This window comes from Solea solea, chromosome 13 (assembly GCF_958295425.1).
Source record: "Solea solea chromosome 13, fSolSol10.1, whole genome shotgun sequence".
NCBI lineage: Eukaryota > Metazoa > Chordata > Actinopteri > Pleuronectiformes > Soleidae > Solea > Solea solea.
This window is the reverse complement of record NC_081146.1, coordinates 3297977-3319346: the sequence shown is the minus strand read 5'-3', so window position 1 is coordinate 3319346 and position 21370 is coordinate 3297977. Positions and strand designations below refer to the sequence as shown.

At 40.5% G+C, this 21370-nt stretch overlaps 1 protein-coding gene across 1 annotated transcript; it reads right to left on the bottom strand.

Annotated features, from left to right (window-relative positions):
• Window positions 1–1722: 1722 nt before the first annotated feature.
• Window positions 1723–20380, bottom strand: LOC131471386 (cytochrome P450 4B1). Its single transcript, XM_058647910.1, has 12 exons — window positions 19823–20380; window positions 18113–18257; window positions 17989–18033; window positions 17764–17891; window positions 17552–17676; window positions 9441–9595; window positions 9256–9362; window positions 7880–8070; window positions 7618–7751; window positions 6666–6730; window positions 3209–3291; window positions 1723–2527 (listed from the first exon to the last, which is right to left on the bottom strand). The coding sequence occupies exons 1-12, from the start codon at window positions 20012–20014 to the stop codon at window positions 2353–2355; spliced, it is 1545 nt and encodes a 514-aa protein (XP_058503893.1). The 5' UTR covers window positions 20015–20380; the 3' UTR covers window positions 1723–2352.
• Window positions 20381–21370: the final 990 nt, after the last annotated feature.

Sequence of the window (21370 nt, the reverse complement as noted above, 5' to 3'; positions counted from 1 at the left end):
ACACTGTGATTCTGCCCTCTGTGTACATGTGTATGAATCATTTTGCAGATATATAAATACAATTCTATTTTTCACATATAATGTCTTTATTCTCAAACACAAAATAAATATAAATGAATCCAAAGATAAAAAGGAGAAACAAACCAAAAGCAATTAGGAACCTAAAATATCAATGTATTTACATTCCTCTTGCTCAAATTTGTGGTGACCCAGACTCAGATGAAACAGATGTAGAGGCGAAACATTCCTGGAAATTAAACAAATGTAAGTGTTACAGTAAAAGTGCAAACGTGATATAACATTCATAATTCAAGACACAAAAAAATAAAATCATGAGGTAAGTTTTGAGATATCAGACTTTCGCTGGAGTGGATTTTATTAGGTGGGCCTTTTGTTAAGTGCCTATGTATCTATATGTGTGTGTGTGTGTGTGTGTGTGTGTGTGAGATATGTAGCATCTTCAGTGAAATCATTGCTGACTAAATGTGTCTGTACTTTTACAACCACACTTCCAAAACAAAAAAAAAGCCTGAACTATCACTTTAAAAAGCATGTGTACTGTTGCCCATAAACACACACACAGGTTTGCATCAAGAGTGGCTTCCCATGATCCATGATGTTATAGGGACCAGTTCACTGGACCTTCAAATGGAGAAATAAATGAATAGAAAATAGAAATAGAAATAGAAAATGTTTCATTTTTCCAGGCTGTGCTGGTGACCTTGTTTTTGTAGGCTATGGATTTTGTAGTCATAAAACTGTAAATAAAGAAATGAATTACTTTTATTCTCACCCTGTGAGTTTTGCAGATTTCATATATGGGTCACTTTTGAACAATGATGTAAGCACATCCTCCAAAAAGGAAGAAGACATTCATCCATTATCTACCACTTTATCATCAAGGGAGCTGCAGCCGATCCCAGCTGACACAGGGTCAAAGGTCACAGGACAAACAGCTACGGTCACAGCTGCGGTCGTTTCAGAATGTCCAATTAACCTCTGTGTGTCTTTGGACTGTGGAAGGACATGCTGACTCCACACACAGTTTAACTGGGACTTGAACTGGCAACCGTTGTGCTGTGAGGCAACGGTGCTCACCACTACGCTGCCATCCGGACAGATGGGACTTCAATGTTTTTTTAATCCCATACAGAGGCCACCTGTAAAAGCCCAGTCTTTTTAAATGTGATATGTAACGTCTGGTCCTGTATGGTTTGAGAAGGTCACCTCTGGCTCAGCGTGGTTAACAGCCGTGAACATCAATTATTGGTGGTTCAAAGACATCTGACTGAAACTTAATGTTGTGGAGACACTGTTTTATTGACTAATTACCGACTAAATATGCTTTGAAACGTCTTTATGGACAGAAAACACTTGTTAAACAGAGAAACCTTCCAGGAATCTGAGATAAACAATTTAAAGAAGTCACACATTGTATTAAATGACCTTTATGGTATACTGAAGGACTGAAGAAAATAAGATTATGATGTGTAATGTTATTAAACTTTTACACTGACGGTTAACATAGAAATTCAGCCTTTTTTAACGACACATTTGTAGTGAGTAACATTAATTAGAAGATTCCGCTCAAATGTAATTCATCTGGTGACCCATAAAATAAGGACAACGTGATCTATAAAGTTTTATGTATAAAATGTAAGTTTGATGAACTACAAAACACAGAACTAGGTTCTTCATTTAAGTATTTCAAACACAGGTCTGTTGAGTTTGGGGAGGTTTTTTATTATCACATTTGAAGTTGACGTAGACGTAGAATGTAACGACTGTTTTTAGTTGATGGGATACTAAAACACCCTGCGAGGGAGTGACGTTTTTTTGTCGCACCAATCGGCTGATTGTCGTGGGTGGAGTCGATCTAGCTTCACCCTGACTCTGGTACCCAAAGGGAAATGTACCAAAGAATCGAGTGGTTGGTTCCTAATGGAAACGCTAAGAAACATGAACATGTTGCTTGAGTGATTTGATATCTTCAATTGTTTGATTCATATATATATATATATATATATATATATATATATATATATATATATTCATATATATATATATTCATATAAGTCACACTTCCTCCTTCCATCTTGACATCTCCATTCAAACGATCAAACTTTATTGTAGCCCCCGACCTAATCCTCCCTCTACTGGACAGACACGGTTGGTTTTAAGTTCACTCTTAGTTGGGTGAAACAGCCCTTTAAGTTCAGTTCTTCCAATACACCTACGGTAGTTGACACCTCGCACCTTGATAAAAATTATCAACACATTTCCTCTCGATTACAGCTTTACCTCTCATGTGTTTATACATTTAAAAAACAAACATGTTCTTCATTCAGCGACTTAGCTCAGATCCACACGTTTGATTTTAATGTGGATGTCGTTGAGCGAGCGCAGCACCAGTCTAGGAATTAACTTGGGTTTCTGTGTGGGGTCCTCGATCAGGTGATATCTCTTCAGTGTCAGGGCCACCACCACTTTCATCTCATTCATGGCAAAGTTCTGACCAATGCAGTTTCTGTTGGGGCGAAGACAACACAACATTGTGTGTCAAACATGAGGAATTCAAACAATACAGTAATAGTTACAGTAAAAAAAAGATACCAGATGTTAGTGATATTCACAAACATCTATTTATTTAACTCACTCCATATTATAGTAAAAAACTGGACTTCTGTTACAACTTATATATTTAGATTATCCATCACAATGATTTAAACTTTAAGCACACAGTCCATTATATGAATATAAAGCTATTAATAAAAATAAATGTTTTTTTTTTTTAGGTTTACAGTGACCTGACTGTTGTTTTTCATTACTACGAACATCACAGGAAGAGACGTCCATATATATATATATATATATATATATATATATATATATATATATATATATATATATATTACATATATTGAATTCATCACATGTAAAAAGTTCTGTAAATAAATATTTATTTGTTATATTATAGCTCAAAATAACAAAATGGCAATATTTTACTGCTCCAAAATGCTCAGAATGAAAAAGAAAGAATGTTTAAAGTGTGAAAATGTAACTTGACAATCTCAATGATACCATCCCTAGATTTTTTTCTTCTTTGTTTTCAGCTGGTCAGCACGACCTGTATCACCGTGACCTGAAAACCTCCCTGCCATGTTGTGAGTGGTGCAGTCACATGGTGTCATGCAGTGTGTGGACAAACCTGGGTCCAGCTGAGAAGGGCAAAAACGTGTGAGGTGACCTCTTGGAGATATTCTCAGGTAGGAAGCGCAGTGGGTCAAAGACCTACATGAAAAAAAAGAAACTTCAGTGAGGCATAAATCACACACCAAACCATCCACTTTTATTTGATTCAGATCGCACACATCAATAAAAGTTGTTTTCCAGTCTGCTACCACCAGATAATAAAATACCACGCCCTCACTCTGACCCGGTAAACTCTCTTGCCTCCAATAGTCCAGAACTTAGCATTTAGGCTTCTTACTGGTTTTATCAGACAAGTGTGATGAGTGTGTTTCCAAAGATGTAGTAGATATAATTCAATTCAATTGTATTTGTATAGCGCCAAATCATACCATACATTATCTTAAGGCACTGTACATAGACAACATCAAGGAGAGCAGAGAACCCCAACAGTTCACACAATGAGCAAACACTAGGCATCAGTGGAGAGAAAAAACTCCCTCTTAACAGAAGAAGAAATCTCTGACAGAACCAGACTCAGAGATGTGCAGCATCTGCCTCGACCGGTCGGGGTGAAAGGAAAATGGGGGACAGAGGAGAGGTGGGGGACAGAAAGGGGGGAGAGAAAGGACAAGAGGGAGATGAGGTAGAGACAGAAGAGAGAGAGAGACCAGGAGCAGATACACAACAACTGTATCAAGTCACAAGTTTATACAGTCAATGATATTGACTATTAATTATAGCACAATAATAATGGTGATGATATGTATGATATGGATAGCGTCGAAAACTGGATCTGGATCCTGCAACCTGCAAGATGAGAATACAGAGAGAGAGAGGGAAGGAAGGAAGGAAGGAAGGAAGGACACAAACTAGGGAGAGAAAGAGACAAGGTTAATGACATATAAAAAGTTATATTCATACCCTGAGTGTGAGAGAGTGAATGTGCGTGCACCACAGGAAAATCCCCCAGCAGTCTAGGTCTATAGTAGCAGAACTAAGAGCTCTAACTATAAGCTTTATCAAAAAGGAAAGTTTTAAGTCTAACTTTAAATACAGAGAGAGGCTCCGCCTCCCGAACTGTCATTGGAAGCTGGTTCCACAGGAGAGGAGGAGCCTGGTAACTGAAGGCTCCGCCTCCCATTCTGCTCTAACAGACTCTGGGAACCACAAGTAAACCTGGATTTTGTGACCTAAGTGGTCTGTTAGGGTGATAAGGTAAGACTAAGTCTTTCAGATATGAAGGGGCCTGACCATTAAGTGCTTTGTACGTGAGGAGGAGGATTTTAAATGTAATTCTAAACTGTGGGTGGAGCCAGTGTAGAGAAGCTAACACTGGAGTTATATGGTCTCTCTTTCTAGTTCCTGTCAGAACTCGTGCTGCAGCATTTTGAATGAACTGAAGGGTTCTAACAGACTTGTTGGAACATCCTGATAATAAGGAGTTACAGTAATCTAATCTAGATGTAACAAAAGCATGAACTAGTTTTTCAGCATCCTGTAAAGACAGAATGTTTCTAATTTTCATAATGTTCCGCAGGTGGAAGAAGGCTGTTCTGGAAATGAGTTTTATGTGTGAATCAAATGACATTTCCTGGTCAAAAGTAACTCCAAGGTTCCTCACAGTTGAAGTGGAAGCCATGGTGGTGTCATCTAAAGTGACAATGTGATCAGAAAGTTTTTCTCTGAGGTGTTTAGGGCCGAGTATAAAAGTTTAAAAGTAGAAAGTTACAGGTCATCCAGGACTTAATGTCTCTGAGACATTCCTGGAGTTGAACAACCTGATTTATTTCATCCGGCCTAATTGATAAATATAGCTGTGTGTCATCTGCATAACAATGAAAGTGTATGTTGTTCTTTCTCATAATGTTCCCTAGAGGAAGCATATATAAGGTAAAAAGTATAGGCCCAAGCACTGAGCCTTGTGGAACTCCACAATAACTGTTGTTCATAGTGAGGCTTTATCATTAACATGAACAAACTGGAATCTATCAGATAAGTATGATTTAAACCAGCAGAGGGCAGCACCTGTGATACCAAGAGTCTGCTCCAGTCTCTGCAGTAGAATATTATGATCAATGGTGTCAAATGCAGCACTAAGATCTAACAGGACAAGTAAAGAGACTAGACCATTATCTGAAGCCAAGAGAAGATCATTACTAACTTTAACTAGTGCTGTTTCTGTGCTATGGTTTAATCTAAAACCTGACTGAAAATCTTCAAACAGGCCATTAATGTGCAAATATTCACATCATTGATTAGCAACTGGCTTTTCTAAGATTTTAGAAACAAAGGGAAGATTAGATATAGCTCGGTAATTAGCTAAAATATCTGGGTCAAGGGTCGCTTTTTTGAGAAGGGGTTTAATAACTGCTATTTTAAACGTATGGGGCACATATCCAGTTAATAAGGATAGATTCATTTGAGTTAATATAGAGCTGTTCATTAAAGGAAAGACATCTTTAAACAGTTTGGTGGGGATAGGATCTAACTGACAGGTTGATGGCTTAGATGATGAAACTAATGATGTTAACTCATGGAGATCTATAGGGGAGAAACTGGCTCACTATGAACCTGGTGCTTCTAAAGCTCTTGTGCTAAAAGATGAGTCAGTCCCAATATGAACATATGTATATATATGTACACACATATATATATATATATATACAAAGTTGAGCTAACACCATTCACCTCCTCTATACCTTAAGTTTCCATATTCAGATTCACCAAAAGAAAATACTCCGCACAGGAAATCCTACAACTAAGGATATCTGTACATCTATACATAAAAGCAGGTTTGGTGGAAACAGGATCAGCTCAGTGATGAGAGTCAAAAACTCAACATAACTGGTGTGTCATAAACTCTTTGCAGTCCGACACACAGATATCCTTAGTTGGAGTATTTTCTTTTGGTGAATCTGAAAATTCGGTGATACATTTACAGTATTTGGAAACTAAGGTATAGAGGAGGTGAATGGTGTTAGCTCAACTTTGGAATGGGTATATGTAGCCTCTTTTTGCTAATGATGTGGCTAATGAGGTTTAAGCCTATGCAGAATAGCACCTTCACATAAGTGTAACATGTGCAATTGGCTTTGAGATGTCTTCTAGAGTTCTGGATGAAGCCTCTTGGTGTTCTGTTAATGTTGTCAAGTCAGTGCAGACAGTGCAAGTATTGTTTTTTAACACAGCCACATCTGCATAGACAATCCAACAGTTCAATGTTCTCTACTCCCGTCCACAAAAGTCAAATTCCAGTAGCACATTTATCATCAGGTTGTCCTGGTTACCCAACATGTTTATCGTGACATTAGTGTTTCTCTTGTTTCAGTTCCTGAGTGTTCTGCAAAGGTTTCGTATTTGACTGATTTTGTTGTTTCTGCCTCACTCTCACTGACATGTTGTTCTGTTTTGCTGTACACAAATCAGCCACAACATTGAACACTTTCATTCAGAGAGCCTCTATATTTACTTACATGTGGGTCTTCCCATACAGCTGGATCCCTGTGAAGCCTGAAGATAGATATTGAAACTCTGGAGCCTGTATCAAAATAAAAAAATAAAAATACATTTTGGATTAGGACAAGTCGTATGACGATAAACAACAGCATGAACCTGAATATATGATAAAAACTGACTACAAATGAACTGTGCACTGTGCACATGAACCCAGAGAAATATGATCTGCTCCACCTCTAACCTGTCAATGACATCATTGTTTACAGGTTCCCTGACATGCAGCTGTAACCATGGCGACTGCAATCACATGTAAATGAGTGTTAAAACAGAACCAAAACTGACTATCAGGTCATAAAATATCCTGCACAGCTGAGTGCAGGAAACAAACAAAACACACATAAAGCATTAAGAATTTCAACATAAAGTTAAGGAACATAGCGAGTGCAGTCAGTGCAGAGACCAGAGATCTGACATCTCTGCTGATCTGGCTGGAGCTGCACTGCACACTGGCTGTGTGTCAGGAGTCAAGAGCAAACCGGCCGATCTGTTAGCTATGTAACAATAAATAAAAGAACAGGATTATGAGTAGAAGAGTTCCATGTTCACAGGAAACTTAGAGATGCTATTCAACAATAGTATCTGAATTTTTTAATATGCTAATTATGCATTTATTATTTAAACATCACTTATAAGCGTCAGTACTTTTTTTTTTATTTGTCTGTCGGCTATTTAAATGTGCCAATCCACCTTTACTACTCGGACTTTGACCCCACTTTTCTTTAGTGGGGCTAGAGCACTGTACAGCAGCAGTGCAAGAAAGGTTTAACCCTTCAACCTGCTAAACAACTATAGTAACAACGAGTATTTGAACACTAGAAATCTAAAAATATCAACTGAAGTAATATTTTTGGCTGTATTAGCTTTAGTATCTTCACACTTTAGAAGTACTGACACATGTGAACCACACACCTGCAGGGAGAGTCCTGCCATCAAAAAATTTCAGGGGTTTGGTGATTTTTCTGGCTATTGCCGGTACAGGAGGGTAAAGACGAAGGCATTCTTTGATACACATTGTAGTGTATGGAATTTTATTGAGATCCTCCCTAAGATAAGACAAAAAAAAACACAACAATGTTAATGATAGATTCACATAATTAGATAGATTCACACTTAGGTGAACGCCTAACACTAATCAAAGTCAGCACAGAGAGCAGAGAACACGCCAACATACCAGTCCATGGTGTCTTTGTCACACAGAACGTCAGTGACCTCCTCCCTGCACAGCTTCTGGTGTTCTGGGTGGCAGGCAAGACAGTAGAGGATAAAGGCGATGCCGCTGGCTGTGGTGTCATGACCCTCGAACATGAAGGTGTCCACTTCTGCTCGGATTTCTTCATCTGACAGCCCGTTCTGACACTCATCCTGAAAGTCAAGATTAAAGACAAAAATATAAAACTCCATAAACTGGTCTGCTTGTCTGCTTTCTCGTCTACGATATCTTAAGAATATGTTCATATGTGACACACTTTTCAGACAGGAAACTAAAGTTTATAAACCACTCACAATAAAGCACTTTAACATCACGGCACGCAGGAGCTGTTGATCTACTGCTGCCTCCGTCAGTTAGTTCAAGTGACTTTGGTTGTTAAAATCCTTTGGCTCCAAAATGTACTAAGAAATCATGACTTAAGAAGGTGTAGGCTTTTTAGATGAGCCTTTTGTTGCGTGTATGAATCAGTATTTCTTAAGTGTCCTTAAAGGAATACTTCACCGATTTGCATTTAGCATTTAGCTCCTCCACTTCAAAAAAAAACAAACAAAAATAAGTGACAAAAAGTGTCAAGTTAAACATCATAGGTGGCAGAAAACTTAATTAGGGAGGTTTCAGCTGGTCAAAGGTGGTGTTATCAGTATGTGAATGAACAGTAAAGTGAAACAGCAGCTAGGTAAATCAGTGGTCCTAGAAAATGTTACCTCACTATGCACAGACTAATATTTAATCAAAGAAAATAAAGTTATATTTAAAGGTAAATGATGAAAGAAATCTATCACGTCAGAGCTGTAGTATGTCAGTCATCATCTACCGCTTCATCCTCCGCCAGAGGGTCGTGGGGGGTGCTGTGCCAATCTCAGCTACATCGGGCTATAGACTCATGTGTATTCATTTTATTCATTCCTTTCTTTTTTCATCATACTGTTTATGTTGTGTGTGATGTCTAAGCTACTGGACCTTGGATTTCCCCTTGGGATCAATAAAGTTTTTGAAATTGAATTGAAAAAAAAAAATATATATATATATATATACATACATACATATATATATATACATATACATATATATATATATATATATATATATATATATATACATACATATATATATATACATGTACATAAACACAGGAAGTGATTTGGACTTTGAACAGGACTTTGGCTGAAGACATCAATGAATGACAATAAATGACTTTTTCAGCCAACTTCAACAACATCAATACCTTCAGCTCAGTGAGGAAATTCATTCCCTGTGTTGCAAAGAATCACAGCAAATTCTGCCATCAATTTGATATTTTAAAATAAATATAAATACAAATCCTAAATATAACATACTCTTGCAGAGAGAAGGATGTCCAGAAAGTCCAGGATTCTCTTGGATCGCACACGTTCCAGCTCCTTTTCTTCCTTCAGTGCTTCCTTTCTCTTTCTTATGACCTCCGCTTTAAAAGAGGACAACAATAAGTGTTAATAAGCCAATGTTTTTGATCGTTAGTAATCAAATCATGTGCTGCGCTTACCTGTGTGTCTGTGAGCAATCCTGCACGCTTTCCTGAACCTGAAGCCAGTTGGGCTGAGGTGGAAGATGAGGTCGTTGTGGTACGGAAATAACCTCATCCGCAAGTTTATCAGATTAGCAAGGTCATACACTGCTTTGATGTAATCATTTTTCCCACTGAAACGATAATGTTTAAACTTTGGATTAACCTATAAGACAATAAATGTTAGTTACTGCCTTAAATGTGTATTAGGCAACATCAAAACCACAGTTCAGGACGTCTTCTCTAATCAGAGCTATCCTTCTCCCCTTTGACTTGAAAGTAACTGCATGTATACATTCTAGGGTTACACAATATTTACTGTATCAGCTGATATTACTTTTAAAATGTATTATTAGATATTGGACTAATGGCTGGAAGAGTAAGCAGAAGAGACTTATTCCTTCACTTATACACTTATATATATGTAGATCTAGATCTGCTACGACATGAGCATGCACAATATTAATTATTATATTAATATTAATACACTACCTCTGCAGTGGAAAAAGCATTATTATATATTAGTATTGGTATGGTTTTGTCATTGGCCATATTGGGGGACCTTGGTGTGTTAGCTGATATCCGATAATTGACGTCACACAGAAAAAATTGAGCCTACCGGTAATTACAACATTTGACTGTAAACGGTGATACAATTATAAAATAAACAATTCTTTGTTAAGAAATTAAAAACGATATAATTTGACATCAAAAAATGAATTTATGGCAATATTTTGAATTCTCCCCTTGTGCTAACTAACCATTTTCAAACAGCACTTTTTCATTTTTAGGGCCGATCCATTTTCTGTGGTGTCTAGCTTAAAGAGAATTTGGAATTGGAATGTTGAGCTGACTCTCAGAATGGGTCTGAAAACTACACTTCCCAGAGTTCACCAGCAGCAGCAAACTGACTGCCTGTCACCTGATCAGTCATTGTCACTTATTTGGAGCACCTGTGTAGACACTGAGGGACTCAGCCATTCAGTCAAACAAACTTCAGAAAGAAGACCTCAAGTTCACTCATAGGTTCAGTCCAAAGACGCCAATGGTCGGTGAAACATTTTATTTACTTTCATGGTGTTTGAAATGCTGCTTCAAATGTTTAAGTTTGTTTTACTTTGTAGATTGCCTGAAAAACACATTGAAGCATTGGCTGCATTGATTTAAGTTAAATAGATTTGTGATAAAACAGTATTTCATTTTTGAGTTAGGAAAATTAACGGTGAAGATACAAAAGGATAGTAAATGTTAAAACTTTATTAAAAAATTTGGAAAATGGATGAAATTCGAGTTTCTTTATTTTATGTAAAAGGCTTAAGTGTTTAATCCATTTAAAATGTTTAATTAATGTTTAAATTTATTTAAAATACATTAAAAAATGTTTAATTAAAATGTTTAATTAAAATTGCAACTTTTGTTTCTGTCTTTCAAGGTTTACAACCTAATTTACCGTCCAGACCAATCAACTGATAAAGCCAAAAGGAAAATAAAAGTGATTGAGTTGGAAATTTGAGTTGTCCTTGTGTCCTTTGGATTTTGAACAAGAGGAGGACTTGACAGTTGTAAACCATGATGAAGAAGGATACTGCAGAGACACTTTCCTATGCAGAAATAAAGACTGTAAAAGGGAAGGTGGTGCCCCAGACCACCATTTTTTCCTCTGCCCAAAAGGAGAAGTCAAAAGAGGGGAAGAGAGAAAAAGTGGAAAGGACTGCAAAGGTGAAAGCAAGCTAACGGAGGAACAAGAGAAGATCTTATCAGAACTTTCCCCAGAAATGGCAGATCGATGCAGAAAGGCTTTCACCAACACAAACAAAAACAAAGTGACACTCGACGCTTCAGGCCAATCTGAGCTACTGCAGAGAAATGGGATCCCTGAACTTCCTGTCATCATGATGGTGATGCAAGTCACTGCAAATGCAGGGCAGAGGATTGGGACTTTAATTGATCTTGCTTCAGATACAAACTACATTACACATAAGGCTGCTGAAAGACTGAGGTTAAGAAATGAGAAGATAACTTTAGTTGTGCATGGAGTTGGTGGAATGACCATGAAGGTGAACACACAAAGGTATCTCCTCAAAGTCAGAGTCAAGACTCCAAAAGGGACGGAGAGAGCTCATGAAATGGTCTGCTACGGCTTGGATGAAATCGCCAGAGTGCATCAAGTAATTAAACCTGAGAAGTTGAGAAAATTCTTCCCAGGAGTCAAACTTAAAGAATTGGAAAGGCCAGAAGAGGTCGAACTTCTCATAAGCCACCGAGAGGGAAGACTGGCTCCCCAGAGGGTAAAAATAATCAGAGACCTCGTCTTGTGGGAGAGTCCATTAGGGAAGACAGTGGCTGGAGCACATCCCGACTTGTTTGAAGAAGTGGAGGTTGCAGCATATGAGTCCAAAACACACTTTGCTCGCTCCATGAGGGCAGCAGTTGCCAAATATCAAGAAGTCGCAAGTCTAACAACTGACACAGCCCAGCTACAGCAGAAGGATGTTGCTCAGACCAAATTTACAGCTGCCAGCAACCGTGAGTTCCTTGAGTGGTGGCACTGGGACAGCATCGGAGCCGCATGTGAGCCAAAATGTGGAGGATGCCGATGTGGAAACTGTCCACCAGGAGGAAAAGAAATTACCCTGGCAGAGGAGAGGGAGCTTGAGATCATTAAAGGAGGCCTCACCTACAAGAAGGGGGATGCTCACACAGCAGCTCCACATTGGGATGCAAAGTATCCTTGGACGGTAGATCCTGCCTCTCTCCCAAACAACAAAGGTGCCGTCCAGGCTTGTTTCTTAAGGATGGAAAAGCAACTAAGTAGAGAGCCAGACTGGAAAGTCGCATATGCTACCCAGATTAACGAAATGGTTGAACGGGGCGCAGCCATGAAACTCTCCAACAAAATCATGGACAAGTGGAACGGACCAGTGTGGTACGTAAGCCACCTGGTGGCGCCAAACCCTCATTCAGTGACGACACCAGTTCGAATTGTATGGAATAGTAGCCAGAAATACAAAGGCGTGAGTATGAATGATGTTCTTCTGAAGGGACCAGACGTTCTCAACCCGATCAGAGCTGTCCTGCTGAGGTTCAGAGAAGGGATGCATGCATCTCTAGGAGACATCAAAAAGATGTACAACTCTGTATGGCTGGAGGAGCGTGAGATGCATCTTCACAGGTTCCTCTGGAGGGACAGCCCTGATGGAGAGATAAGTGACTATGCCATTACCAGAGTCAACATTGGGGACAGACCTGCTGGTTGCATTGCTCAGTTGGCTATGAGGGAAACAGCACGGCTGCCGAACTTCATTCACTTGGAGGATGAGCGCAGAGTCATTGAAGAGGACAGTTATGTGGATGATCTCTTAACCTCCCAGAACGACCTAAATAGACTGGACGAAATCACAGCGAACGTTGAAGAGATCTTGAAAGCAGGAGGTTTCGTCCTCAAACCATGGGTACGGTCAGGGCAAAGTGGGAGGCAAGGAATGGAGACCGAAGGTCCAACAGAGAAACAAGGCAGAACCTTAATTCTTCCGAATCAAATGAGAGTCGAAGACAACAAAGCCTTGGGCATCGGCTACCAAGTGGATGAAGATAAGCTCTACATGTTAACCTCAGTTAACTTTTCCAAAAGAAAGAAGAAAATGAGAGTTGGAAAAGATCTTCTCAAGGAGGAGGTGAGAACTGAGACACCTAATCCACTGACAAGGAGGGATCTCCTAAACCAAGTAGCTAGATTGTACGACCCAATTGGCTTAGTTACACCTGCCAAACAGAAGGGAGCAATTCTTGTGAGAAAAGCATTCCAAGAGGGAGGGGGTGGGAAACTAACCCAAGAAACCTGGGACCAACCTCTCTCAGAAAGCCTCAGAGAAGAAGCCATACAGCTTTTTGAAGAATATGTGCAGCTTGGACAGGTGAAATTCCACAGGAGCCTCACACCAGCTGGCTGGGAAGGGAAACCTTGGGGCATTACATTTTCTGATGGAAGTGACAAGACCTATGGAGCTGTGATGTACTTAAGATGGAAGACAAGTCAAGGCATTGAAGTTCGATTTGTTGAATCAAAAGCCAAGCTGACACCTCTGGATCAGAAGGGAGAAGCTGTAAAAGCTGAGCTCTGTGGTGCTGTCTTTGCAGCCAGGATCAGGAAGTATGTGGAAAAGCATGCTCGAATGAAGATTGAGAGATGGTTCCATCTACTTGACAGTCAAACAGTCTTGGGAGCCATACAAAGAGTCAGTTATGGGTACAAAACCTTCTTTGCAAATAGAGTGGGTGAAATCCAGAAGGCAGGACTAATGCAAGACTGGTGGTGGATCCCTGGAAATCTAAACATAGCTGACATCATGACAAGAGGGGGCGCTCCTGAAGATTTGAAGGAGAATTCCACATGGCAAAATGGACCAGAGTTCCTGAAGTGGCCATTGGAGGAGTGGCCTATAAAATCAGCTGGAGAGGTTGCAGCTCATGCTAGAGAGAGCGTAAACAAGCTCCAGAGGAAGGCACTCTCAGGTGCATTGACAAGAGCTCAAGCAAGGAGGAGTCAGCAGAAAGTAGACCCACAAGCCATCCAGGAAATTCCAAAGATTGAGACTCAAGAGGAAAATCCTGTGGTAAACCCACCTCTTCTTCTAAGAAGGAAGCCCACTGGCTGGGTTAAAGATCTCGTAGAAGTAAGAAGATTCAGTAGCCTGTCCAAACTGGTGAGAATGATTGCCTGGGTTTGTCTAGCTGCCAAGCAGTGGCTGAAGAGGAAGTGCCGGGCCCCTAAACTGTCAAAGTGGGAGGTAACATCACCCAAGCAAGCTATGCTGACTGTCAAAGAACATGAAGATGCACTCAAGGACCTCTTTCTCGCAGCTCAAGAAGGTATATCTTTTTCAGACACAACTCTAAGCAGACTGGCAGTATACAAAGATGTGAACTCTGGACTGCTAGTTTGTGGAGGCAGAATTCAGACGTTCAACGAAGATAAGACAGCAGTGCCAGTTTTACCATTTGAAGCATGGGTATCTACATTGCTGGCACGAGAATCCCACAAAGCAAACCACGAAGGAGTGGCAGGAACCCTTCTCCGGATGAGGAAGAAAGCATGGATAATAAAAGGCCGTAGACTTGCCAAGAAAATGGTTGACAGCTGTGTGGTCTGCAGGAAAAACAAGGCAAAACAGTGTCAACAAATCATGGCTGACCTGCCTCTAGAGCGAACAGGCCCAGCTTCACCTTTTGAATTCACCACCATGGATCTGTTCGGCCCTTATGAAGTTAAAGATGAGGTCAAGAAGAGAGCTAGACTCAGAGTATGGGGGATAGTTTTCTGCTGCATGGCTTCTCGAGCCATACACACTGAAGTGGTGAGTGACATGTCATCTGAAGGATTCCTGCTAGCCTATCAAAGATTCACTTCACTGAGAGGACATCCCAGGAAACTCTGGTCAGACCCTGGCACTAACTTTGTGGGAGCCAGACCTGCTCTGGAGAAGCTTCACAAATTCCTGGACCGACTGAACAGGTCTGAACTTGAAGATACAGCTGCCAAGCATGGTACAGAATGGTCGTGGAAAATCCATCCTGCAGACTCTCCCCATAGGAATGGTGCAGCAGAGGCAGCTGTCAAAGTAGTGAAGCGGGCGTTGAGCAACCTTGGTGGAGATGGCGTTTTCACATGGGGAGAATTCCAAACTTTTCTCTTCATGGCAGCCAACCTTGCAAATGAAAGACCCATCGATGCAAGAACTCAAAGCAGAGAAGATTGTGTAGAGTATATCACCCCGAATTCTCTGCTTTTAGGACGTGCCAATCCAAAGGGAGACCCTGGAGATTTCCAGTTTGACGGGTACCCTTACAAAAGACTTAAACATATTCAAGCAGAGTTAAGCCATTTCTGGAAGAAGTGGAGCCAATTGGCTGGACCAAATCTGTTCATAAGAAACAAATGGCACACCAAAAAGCGAAATGTTGCTGTTGGAGATGTGGTCTGGTTGGCTGACCAAAATGCCCTAAGAGGACAGTACAAGCTGGCTAGAGTGGTCAGTGTGAATGCTGACAGCAAAGGCATTGTAAGAGATGTGCTTGTGAAGACTTTTCCCAGCTATCCTGTTCACATCAAAAAGGCAAAAGGAAAATAAAAGTGATTGAGTTGGAAATTTGAGTTGTCCTTGTGTCCTTTGGATTTTGAACAAGAGGAGGACTTGACAGTTGTAAACCACGCAGAGCAGCCCGGCCCTGAGGATAAACGGCTTCAGATCCAGTAAAAGCTGCTGACGCAGAAGTCAAGATGGCAGAAGAGATCCTGGGGAAGTCGGTCCAGCAGCTCAAAAAGGAGGGGACCATTGCAAAAAGCAGCTTCACAAGACAGGCCAACTTCATTTCAAGAGGAGCAAGCAGCATGCTTCAAGTGGAGTTAAAGGAGGAGTTCATTAAGCTTTCAGACTGCTTCAGAAAGATGCTCGATGCCAATGAGGACTACAGGATTGGATTGGAGGCTGACATTACGACTGAAGACGAGGACGCAGGTCTTGATGAACAGCAAGAGGCCGACATTGATAAATCTGTAGAAGAAGGCGAAACAAAGTTGAAAGAAATAAGAGACATTGTTCAAACAAACCTGTGGTCAAAGTCTGGAGGAAGTGAACTTCCTGTGGCAATCCTGGAAGCAGAAAAAGCCAACGACAAAGCGGCCGATGTACCCGTGGAAAGTGCCAATTTAGAGGGCTATGAAGTGCACCTCGTTCTCTTGGACAAGAGAATAAAGGAAGCCATCTCAGCAATGTCAACATGGGAGAGATGGATCCCTGTGGAATTAAAGAATGAATTAGGTGGAAGAGTCAAGGACCTAAGAGCATCCTACTACAGGCTTGAATTAAGGAAAGCTGAATTTGCCACTGCACGGACGATCAATGAGCAAGGCACAGGAGTGAAGCTACTACCCCAACCAGCAACATTCACACCAATAGTGAGAATCAAGCCAACCACTCTACCTATCTTCAATGGAAGCAAGAGGGAATATCACAGATGGATGAAAGACTGGGAGAGCCTGCAAAAGCAGGGAGAGCCATCCGGATCAACTGAAGTTAAGAAAATTCAACTTTTGGAAAGTGTGGATGACAAAATCTCAAAGGACCTCAGGCTTTCAACCTACACAAATGCCAATGACATGTTCAGAGTCCTGGAAAACAGATATGGCAACAAGTCAACCATCACTGTGGAAATACTTGAAGAGCTGGAGAAGATGCCACAAGTGAAGGGGAACCAGCCCAGAAAGGTCATTGACCTCATTCAGTCAGTGGAGAAGGCCCTAGCGGATCTCACAGAGTTAGGAAACTCTGGAGCCATAAATAACCCACTGGTAATTAAATCAATTGAAAGTAAGTTGCCTGACTTTATTAAAAGAGACTGGTTGATGTTCATGTTTGAACCCAGACACAATGTCACATCAGACAACCACTTTGACATGCTCTTGAGGTTCCTGAAAAGTCAAGAAGGAATACTAGAGAGACTCGAACAGCTCAGAACTGTGGAGAAGATGGAGAAATCAGATCGTCCAGACAAGAAGTATGACAGGAAGATTGCTTCAACAAAAAACACAAAGAAAGAAGAGCTTGATGAGGTATGTGGTATCTGTGGTGATAGTGGGCACAACAACAAAATCTTCTTCTGTAGAAAGTTCAAAAAACTTAAGCTACCAGAAAAGAAAGCTGTATTGAGAAAGCTGGTAGCATGCAGAAGATGTCTTGGAAACCATGATGAAGAAGGATACTGCAGAGACACTTTCCTATGCAGAAATAAAGACTGTAAAAGGGAAGGTGGTGCCCCAGACCACCATTTTTTCCTCTGCCCAAAAGGAGAAGTCAAAAGAGGGGAAGAGAGAAAAAGTGGAAAGGACTGCAAAGGTGAAAGCAAGCTAACGGAGGACAGCTGATATGAGATGCCACCTAAACTTTCTGTGGTAGCTGACTACAAAACGGTTTGCTGTTAGTCAGCGTCCAATGTCGCAAGGTGAAGCCCCATGAGATGCAGTGTGCATATTTTAATGTATAATGTATGACGACAGTTGAATGAGTAAAGGTGGAGAGTGTTTACGGACTCACCCTTCAGTTTGACAGTCGCTGTTGTAGCTGAAGGCACATTTCATAATGTTGTCCAGTGTCATGAGGCTCACATGATCAAACAACTCAAAGGACTCGTTTGTATTTGCATATCTTCCCCATTTGTCCTGGCAACAGTGAGAGAACAGACATGAATGACATCTCTGCAACTCTCTGTTGGCCCGATCATGCTTGATGTGGATTTACACACATACCAGCATTGTTGTAGCAGTGTCTGACATCAATGTCACGTAGGATTTTAAGATATCATAGTGGAACCCTGGTGTCAAGAGACGCCTGTTGCGAAACCACTTCTGGCCGTTTGAGACCAGTAAACCATTACCTGATCATGGAAACAGTTAATGAGTGATTGAGTGAGGAAAAGTTTAAAGAGACAATCTAGTAAATATGGAAAGCAAGTCAAGGTAAAGCAGTCTTACCAATCCAGGGCTCAATAAATCTATATATCACGTCATCTTTAGGTTCTGTTAAGAAACAAACATATGCCTCAGTTCAGTAGACGTAAAAACCAACGTATCATCTCAGAGAAAGATGTGAACACACCTGTTGATGACAGTACGGTTTTTACATATTCAGGGTGGTAAATGTGGAGGAAACACACAAAGGGACCAAATGCCATTGGGAAAGCACAAGGATACTGTTCTGCCCACTTCAGGATCAAGTCAAAGTCGGTCCCATCGTGTTTAAACTGCAAGAAAAAAATGAACACGACAAATAATGACAATATCATCACTCAAATACTCAAACACAATATGTTAAACTCTGGAGATGAATTAAATAAGCAAATGCATGTTCACTCTTAGTGGGCCATACCCAAAAGAAACACAGCACTAGGACAATCAGAGTTCTAGTTTAAAACAATAACGGAATGGAACAAACTCCTAACAACAGACACCACCATTAATGTAATCATTTGTCATGTTTCCCATGCAGTGATGACTCCGCCCACGTTGAGTAGGTACTATTGTGTAGTGGAAAACCAAACTGAACCATGCCGCACCGCGCCGAGGCGAGTGGAGGCGAGCAGGGACCATAAGTGGGAAAGAGGCTTTAGTAATCAGTTCATCTTTGCAATCGTTAGTTGCAGCCGACTTTTATTAATCCATTTCATTTATGGCTGCTACAAAAAATTAAATGAGTAATCATGACATACAAACCAAGGATCCTTGACTAAACTAGACAAGTCGAAAAATGGCAGACCCATCTGTGCCAAATGAGAGGAAAAACAAAGGACTGAGAATAGAATAGAAAAAAAGTGACCTTAAAATTGAAAATCAAATCGAATCGAGGATTTGGAGAATCGTGACACACCTATAATCTTCTACTTATAATTACTATATAGCTAACGATTATTTTCATCATCGATTAATGCTGATTATCGTTTTGTCCATAAATTGTTAGAAAAAGTTGTTAAAAAATGTTGATCAGTGTTTCTCAAATGTTTTGTTTTGTCCACAAACCAAAACAATGATTCAGTCTTAATGATTTCTTTGTTTTATGGAGCAAAGAAACCAGAAAATAGTCACATTTAAGAAGCTGAAGAGAAACTTTTACGTTTTAATTCTTAAAACATAGTTGACGATGAATGCACCTTTTGCACAGTTTATCATGAGTAAACTGAGAATGAGAGCAAACTGTACGGCCCAAAAGTTAATTCTCAAAAATGTCCTGAGGGGAAAGGTGGGCCTGGTTTATAATGTACTGTGCTATGGTGTTTGTTTCACTCCTCAGTTATGATGCATGGATGAAAGGAGTGAGAGAGTGAGGCCACCTATCAATAAAAATAGAACTCTCAGTCACATATTCTGAGTCTGTGGTGTACGAACAGTGGAAGCTTCACAGCTCCACTGATGCGCAGATGGATTAGGGCGTGCGTAAAGCTGCGATCTTTTGGAATTCTACAAATGCTGGAGCACATTTGTGAGTGAACGTGACACTGACACTGACGACGTGGCCTGAACATTATTATTGTAACCACCGTTACTTTATATTCAACAATTGTCAAGGAGATTGAAATGTATTTACTATCATATGAATATGTCCCATTATAAATCAATGCAGCCATCGTGATCTGGTCATTTCAGAACATGTTATTAAAGTAAAAGGTGCTGCAAAACTGTACCAAACGCTATGATCATGCATTTCAGCTTAATACTACCCAGTAATGCACATAACAATAACAACAAAGTTATTTATAACTATTATAAAAACACGGTTGTTGTTGTTTTTGTTGTGACGCGTTTATTGATTTACCTGAAGTAAATTTCCACAAAGCCAGTGTCTCGGCGGTCCGGGAAAGTGTTCCGTGATTCTAAATTCGGTTCTTCTTTGGAGCCATAAGACGCGTAATTTATAAACTACGACATAGAGACAAAGCAGAGCTAACAGGTGGTGAAGGCGAGGCCAGCCCGAATCAAACACCGCGAAGAGTCCTGACAAATCCATGGCTGTAGGACCAGTGTCTCTGTGCAGAGGGACAGAGCGAGAATGAAGCAATAATCCAGCTGCGTAGTGCTGGCGGTGAATGGAGAAGGGTTTGGCTGCAGCCTGCAGCGCTCACGACACTCCTACTCATGACACGCTCCCTCTATAACCACAACCTCATCTTATTTGAGCAAGTTAACAGTTTTTATACTGCTGTAAAGGGTAAAATAAAGTAAAAAAAAAAAAAAAAAAAAGAAGAAGAAAAAGGACCGGTATCTTTGCTTTTTGACACCAGAACAAATTCCTTGTATGTGCAAATCGTACTTGGCAATAAAGCTCTTCTGATTCTGATTCTGATCTTATGTATAATGATCTTGTGGGACACGGTGGACTCACGTCGTAAGCGTTTATTCACATAACAGGAAGTAAACAACATGACCCGCGGAGCGGTGCATTCTGGGTTATGTAGTACCGCTACATCTCCTCCTTTAAGCTAAAGTCATGCTTCTTTATAAAGTGTTTAGAACAGCTTTAACAAACATAAATGTACTGCATTACTTGGCATGAACATTTGTAATGTAAACCTTTTCTTTCAGACATCATTACATGCATACAGCTTTAAACATCTGCTATAACACCATATCAAACTTTGGAATTTGTGCATTTATAACCTCGTAACAGTCCCTGTTGGTCTCAGGTGACCTCTATTTCTCCTTAGGAAACCTCTTTCAGTCTATACCACATATGACCGGGGAGCATCAGCAGGTCTGACTACTGCTCCAGTGGATCCTTCTGTTGTAATCCACACTTTCTGTGTTGTGGGAGTTGTGGGAGTTGTCTGGCACGATGTCTCCGGTTGTAGTGTTTTGCCTGCTCACGTCTCCCCTCCTCATCCCTTATTCGAAACATGTGTGAACTGGTACTCTTTTGCAAACTGCCTGAACTGCTCTGAAGAAAACTATGGCCCATTATCTGATACCACTGTCTCAGCAGTCCCATGTCTCGCAAAGGTCTCTTTGACTGCTTTAATAGTGACCTCTGCAGACGTATGTTTGAGTTCGGCTATCTCAATGTATCTAGAAAAGAAATCAACAATGAGAATATACTGTTTCTTTGACCACTCAAACAGGTCCATGGCAACCTTCTGCCAAGGACGGTCAGGAACAGGAGTAGGCAGCAGTGGTTCACAGTTCTGTAACCTATGTTTTTGACACATTTCACAACTTTCTACCATCTGAGCTATCTGTGCTGAGATGCCCGGCCACCATACTGCCTCCTTTGCTCTGGCCCTGCACTTTGAAATGCCCTGGTGGCCTTCATGTAGACATCGTAAAATATCTGCCCTCAGTGGAGGTGGTATCACAAGTCTATCCCCTT